The sequence below is a fragment of the Triturus cristatus genome, chromosome 1_2, assembly GCF_964204655.1.
Source record: "Triturus cristatus chromosome 1_2, aTriCri1.1, whole genome shotgun sequence".
NCBI lineage: Eukaryota > Metazoa > Chordata > Amphibia > Caudata > Salamandridae > Triturus > Triturus cristatus.
Genome location: NC_140580.1, coordinates 1,142,937,301 through 1,142,944,201, shown reverse-complemented (window position 1 = coordinate 1,142,944,201; position 6,901 = coordinate 1,142,937,301). Strand labels below are relative to the sequence as shown.

The 6,901-nt window shown below is 46.8% G+C and overlaps 1 protein-coding gene across 1 annotated transcript in view; it reads left to right on the top strand.

The window, feature by feature from the left end:
* The first annotated feature begins 234 nt into the window (after window positions 1–234).
* LOC146868874 (bile salt-activated lipase-like) overlaps window positions 235–6,901 on the top strand; it is a 69,206-nt gene continuing 62,539 nt past the window's right edge. The window contains exon 1 of the mRNA XM_085613899.1: window positions 235–335. Coding sequence (XP_085470025.1) covers window positions 270–335 — 66 coding nt within the window. The 5' untranslated portion in view covers window positions 235–269. The remainder of the gene's footprint in view (window positions 336–6,901) is intronic.

The window sequence follows — 6,901 nt, the reverse complement described above, 5'->3', positions numbered from 1 at the left end:
AATAACAGAAGTGGTTAAAAATAGAGCTGGCTACCACAGGATAAGAACGTGGCCCGGGCCTGAAATAACTGAAACGGCAGCAGCTGACGGCCTCCTGGGATCTTCCCAGCCCTGAGATTGATGGACGGCCCCAGATAGGTAAATCGCGAGCCCTCCTTATCTGGAGCGGGCGTGGTTATGTCCCCGATGATGCTAAGCGTAAGCAGTGGAAGTGTATAAAAGTGTCGTCTGTAGGTCACATCTTGTGATTTGGTTGTCAAGCAGTCGCCATGGTCACCTGGGGGATGCGAGCTGTGGCACTAGCCTGCTGCCTGGCAGCAGTGCAGGCCACCACGGTAAGTCTATGGAAGGGGCACCACAAGCCCTTCACACACGGCTGGTAAATTGATTTGTTTTCAGGGGTCTTTGAGTGACCATGGCACAAGACTGTTGGCTCAGCAGTGCCAGTTGGGATGTACCTCTGCTTTACTCCTTACTCCTGCGTTCCTCCACCACTCCCAAGACTAGAAGGATAGAATGAGTTGAATAGGTAAAGGAGAAGGAAACCGGTTGTGAGGTGTAATTGGGGTTCAACATCAGCTGCCCTACGTTCAAAGCTCTTGAACGTTACTCACTTAGGATCATGCATGATTGGGCGCATCCTATCATCAGTGGGCTGATGGCCACTAGCCCACCTCACTCTATTCCATATCAGAACAGCTCCCTGTTCCATGGGCTGCTGTCGATGGCACAGAGCTTATTTGGAGAACTCTTAGTCCACTTGGTGCCACTTGAACGTGTACTTGATTGACAGCACTGAGTTCAGGTGGGCACTTTTCGACATTATAAACCTACTCTTACATCCAGTGTACTCATTGTTCAGTGGTTTTGTCAGTTCTCTCTAATGTATGTCCTGACTCCCTAGTCACAGTGTTCCGTACATTCCAAGTCATCATATATACATATGCAGATGACGCTCCGTTTACGTTACAATAAAGTTTGAGAGTAAGATCTTGGTTGCCCTGGAGCTATGTGTAGCCGCCATGTAGTATTGTACGATATTAGTTCGGCTGCTTCTACATGGTAATGACCGAGTTCATGATCTATAGCCAAGAATGCCAAGCCGCCTTTAATCCTTCTTCCATGTTTGTCAATCCCTTCCGCAATATCTGAGGCAAGAGGACAATTTGGGTACAGATATGTCTCTAACCTCAGATTGGAGCGGTCATGACTAATTGTTCTTTCCAGCTGCTCAACTCAAGGCGGATCATTCCTCTCTTATGTAACACTTGTGTGGCGTTGGTCTTGGGCACCGATATGTGCTGGGACTTAGACTGTTGCAACTTACTGGAGTCTGGTTTGTGCATGTACTTTATTCAGGAACTGCATCCAACCCCCGAACGTTTCAGTTCAGAAGCTTTCCCAATAATAGATGTGCATCTAATAGCTGTTTACAAAGGTCCTATGAGCTCACAACTTATTGAAGCTGACGCACATCGCTGAAGCCCATTCTCACTAGTGACCATTCATTGCCGCAGACCTGAATCAGACTCCAGTCTGTGAGCAAACCCAGAGCCACACGTCCCAGAACAGCCCACATCAATGGCGTGAGTAGAATATTCCATTACACCTCACCCCTTCTGCCTTCAATCTTGGTTCTTCGGATCTTCTCACAAGTGACCATTCGTTGCCGCAGAACTGAATCAGACTCCAGTCTGTGAGCAAACCCAGAGCCACACATCCCAGAACAGCCCACATCAATGGTGTGAGTAGAACATTCCATTACACCTCACCCCTTCTGCCTTCAATCTTGGTCTTCGGATCTCATTTGTTACAACTATTTATTTTTTCAATTTGTAAAGTGCACGGCCACCTAACAAAGGTTTTCCAGCGCTGGCGCTCCACTAGACCAGGATTACTGAGACCAGTGAACTGTTGACAAGAAGATGAGAACAGCCATGTTTGGAGCATGAGCCGCTGGCGAAAGACTGTACGTGATTCACAGGTTTTCAATGATTATGGCAAGGTGTCCCTCAATTTTGGACCCAAGTATGGAAATGCCCGTCCTCCTTGCCGGTTTCGCTTGATTCTGGAAACTACAGCCAGCTCCAGATGGCTAAATCAGAGCAAGCGTTCGGGTGCGTACCACGATACCAAAGGTCTCAGTTACATAGACCCTGCTTGGACGAGACATGTATGCATATAGCATAATGGTTTGAATTGCACCGGCTGTGCAATTAGCAGTCAGTGAAGAGCGTGTAACAATCTGGGTGATGTAGTGGATCTGGGTGGATGGAGATGAAGCCATGCAGCTGCGTTCTGTACGGTCTGCAAACATTTAAGCCAGGAGGTGGCAGCCCCCAAATATAGAACGTTGCTGTATTCCGATCTAGATATTACAAGAGCCTGGACTACTGTACTTTGGGCATGGGCCGGAAAATAATTCCAAAATTTACGTACCACTTTAGAATGCTGAAACAGGTGGTTGCTACTTTGTAAATCTGATGGCTTATAGACCGTTTGCCATCGTACTACCAGATTTCTTACCGCCTGGACTGGCGATGGAAAGGTACCCAAAGCCGGTGGCCAGAGATGAGGACTCCAAAGGTGGGGTTGATTACCCACGGATAGAACCTCCGTCTTGTCTCTGTTCAGTTTCAGCGAGTTCCTATTCATCCAAGATGAAACTTGGTCAAGACAGCTGTTTAGAGATTCTACCTTGTGGTTAACCTGAGATGATAAGGATACCACAATTTGGGTGTCATTTGCATCGAGAACAAGGTAAGGTCATGGGAATCTACAATCCATGCTAATTGTCTCACATACAAGTTAGAGAGTAGGGGGGTCAGGGTCGAGCCCTGCTGCTCCCCGGAAATCATGTGGTGTGGGTTAGACCTATGGTGCTGTGAATGCACCTGAAAAGTGCAGTCATGTAAAAAAAAGAGCTCGGCCACGCCAGAGCTACACCCTGCACACCCATGTCTACTAGCCTGGCCAACAGAAGTTAATGATTTACGGTGTTGAATGTGGCACTAAGATCCAAAAGGATCAGTGACGCTGTGCCACCTTTGGCAGCGAAGATATTCAATGACACTGAAAAGGGATGATCCCGTACTGTGAACTACTCTTATGACACCCAAACAATCCTCAAACTAATTCCCGGCCCAAAAAAAAGTTTGTAAGTCCTCCTTTCATGCAGTTGAGATGTCCATCATGTACAACCACCTGAGGAAGCAGCCAGACAGAATGGAGCTTCTGCAGTATGACAACCCCTCAATCATAGCCATTGCTTCCCATCTCCGACAACCTAGGCCCAGGCCTCACATCTGCGAAACTAGATAAAATCCATGGATGCCAGGAACTGATGATGACACCTCAAATCGATATGTTTGTAAGAACAAGGGGCTTCCACCTGGAGACTGACCTTGCTCTTTCTCTCCTTCCCACAAGGCACGTCTGTCCTTAGCTATATCACGGCTATAGCACTCAGGCTCTGCCTCGGCTTAAGTTACCCCAACACCTTGACTACAATATGTTAAGGGACCGGCTATACTTTATCATGAGGTGGCATCTCTCTCTGTTGCTAAGCCTCACTCTCACTGCTCTGGCTTCCCATACTTCAAAGAATAACATGCAGCATCCTTTGTAGAAAGCTTTTCACTCTCCACAGAACAGAGCTCACAATGACACTTGGCCATCAAAGCAGAGCTCCTCACTGGGCTCCACCCCCAGAAATAGCAAGGACGTTTGTTTCCTTCTTTAATAGCAACTTTGGGACTTTCCCCGCATATTGACACCATGGCTGACCACCTGCCCATCATCAACAAACTGCTGAAAATAAGACTCCTACACAACAGTCACCAGAGATGCCCCCTCTCCCTAAACATCTCAGAAGGAATCTTCGCCTGCTCTTTGTCCTAATGAACATAAGACTACAGACCAAGAGAGCTGCTTATCCACAGCCTCCCCTTCCCCCACATTCCACAGATCCACCAACGCAAAACCTCTCCAAACACCACCTTTTCTACCAGATGTTGGCACCTTGGTAATCAAGCCAATTTGGCACTCGAGCACCTTCTTGCTCTTTAATAATTTGGGAATAGCTGTGCTCCTGAACACATCCTCCGTCTGACACTGCTTTCAAATCCTAAGCAATTGACAGCATCCTTTCTGGACTCATTCAATGATGTCCAGATGGGATATTGCCATTTACTTACTGTTTACATCCAGGTTCTCCTCTGACATACTGGGTTACCCTTGTTATTTCCCTCATTAGATCGAAGCCTGTAGGACAGCACAGCTGTCTGGTTGCTAAATATTTCTTGGGGAGTGTTCTGAAAGCTGACCTAAGAATGCATTCTGCCCATTGCTTACCATTGGTTTTGTAGTTTGTACAATGCACCTGCTTGTTTCTATTTGCTTGCTTTATTTGTTTTAGGCTGTCCAGCATCTTTTTGTCCCTCCCACGGAGAATAGCCTGATTACTGTGTTCTTCCACGAGTGCTCGCTTTCTGTAAACAGGCCTGGGAATTTTGCTCTTATATTGTCACATTTGCTGTACATTCAAAGAGAGGAGTCAAATTTAAGGCCCTGTCTTCTAAGGAAGCTTGGCGTTTACTTTTCTTACTCTGACTTCAAAGTGAGAGGATTTATCTGACATTCTGGGGGTGTGGAAGGAAAGGCTTGTCTCTAGCTCACAACACAGTTTAAATGTCTGTAAATTAACTGCAAATATTTCAGAATATATCAGATTTGGGAAAGCACAAATAAAGTATTTTTTTTGTATTTCTGAAGTATGCTGGATTTTTCAATGCACTAGGTGATGCTATTTTCACACATTGTCATTTGTGAGCTTTATAGTTTTATCAGTAAATATAATGGTCATTTTAATTAAAAATGTGTTGTCTGTAATGGCAGTACTCTACCGCACCATGCATACTCCACTCAACGCCACTCTACTGCACTTTTGCCACTCTGTGCCACTCCACTTCACTCCAATCCACTCGATACCACTCTAAGTCACTCCATTCTATGCCACGACATTCCACTCTACTCCACTCTGCAGCACTTCACTCTTAGCCACTCCACTCTATAATTTTCCACACCACTCTACTCTACGACACTCTACACCACTTCACTCTAGGCCACTCTACTCCTCTCTACGCCACTCCACTCTACGACACTTAACTCTGAATCTCTGCGCCACTCTACTCTATGCCACTCTGAAACTCCACTCTACTTCACTCCCACTCTGCCACTGTGCAACACTTTATGCCACTCTACGACACTCCACTCTGCTACACTCCATGCCACGTTACTCCACTCTAGTACACTATGTGCCACTGCAACCTACAGCACTCCAGAACACATTATGCCAAGCCACTCTACTACACTCTGTTGTACTCCACTCTACTCTGACTCTCCTCCATTCTATGTCCCTCCACTCCGACACTCAACTCCACTCTATACCACTCCATGCCTCACTATGCCCTCCATGACATTCTATGCATTCTACGACACTCTATACCCCTCTACTCTGCCACTCTACTCTACTCCACTCCACACCACTCCACTCTGCAGCACTATTCCATTCTGCGCTATGCCTCTCTACTCTGCGAGACTTTATCCTGCTCTACACCCCTACACACCACTTTGGCATGCTACACTACTTCAAGACACTCCATGCCACTCTACAACCTTCTATTCTCTCTCTCTACTCTTTCCGCACTTTACTTCTCTCTACTACACTTTACTCCACTCAACGCCACTCCACTCTGCGCCACTCAACTCTATGCCAATCAACTCTAGGCCAGCCACTCTGTGACACTCCACTCTGACACTACACTGTAAAACATTCCAGTGTATGGCACTCTATTCTACTCCACTCTACACTCTGCCCATTCCCTCTAAGCCTCTCCACTCTTGGCCACTCTACATCCCTCTACTTTATGCTCCTCTGTGCCACTGTATCACACTACTTCCCTCTACTCTACACCCCTCCATCCTGACACCCCACATTATGCCGCCCTACACGCCACTCTACAACACTCCACAATATGCCAATCTACTCCAGTCTGACACTTTTCTTCACTCTACAACTTTACTCCACTCCACACTCTGCCCTCCATGCTACGCCACCCCACTCTATTTCACTCCATGACACTCCACTCAACTCCATTCCACACTTTTCCCTGCGCCACAACACTCCACTGTACTCTACAACATTCCATCTCCATGACACTCGAAAACACTTCACGACACTCCACTCTACAACACTCCTCTCTGACACTCCACAAACAACACTCTACTCCATTCTGCTCTACTCTACGACACTTTACTCCACTCCATGCCACTCTTCTCTACGACAAAGACTTTTAGCCATGCTGAACAGCAGCCATGCCGGTGTCCAACATGGCTAAAATGTATTGTCAATGCCAATAGCTGTGATATAGTTAAGAACGTTTGGCTTTGTCAATGCTTGTTCAAATAGCTACTAAACCCACATAGTTGGCAATGTGTCAGTCACAATGCAGCAAACGCAGCCCATCATACAATCTGGCACCCTTAAGCAACTAGCAGTGTCCTGAAGGCAGCATGCCGCTCTCCGACACCACCAATAACAAACCTAATATCCAATGAGAATGCCCGTGCTAGTGCAGTGCATCACAGCTCTCTGACATAATCCAGGAAGCACTGAACCTTCCCCCTACACATAGCACTGTGCTGCTCCCCAACACGTCTATTTCAACCAGTCACCAGAGACCCCTCCTAAACAATATCTCAAGACCCCTGTACCACAAACACAACAGAATGCACTAACCACACCAACACTGCACACTCATGCAAACATGAGAGCACAAACGCATCCCATTGGCTCCGCTTGGCAACCTGCAACATCATCATAACCAGCTGCATCATTTCC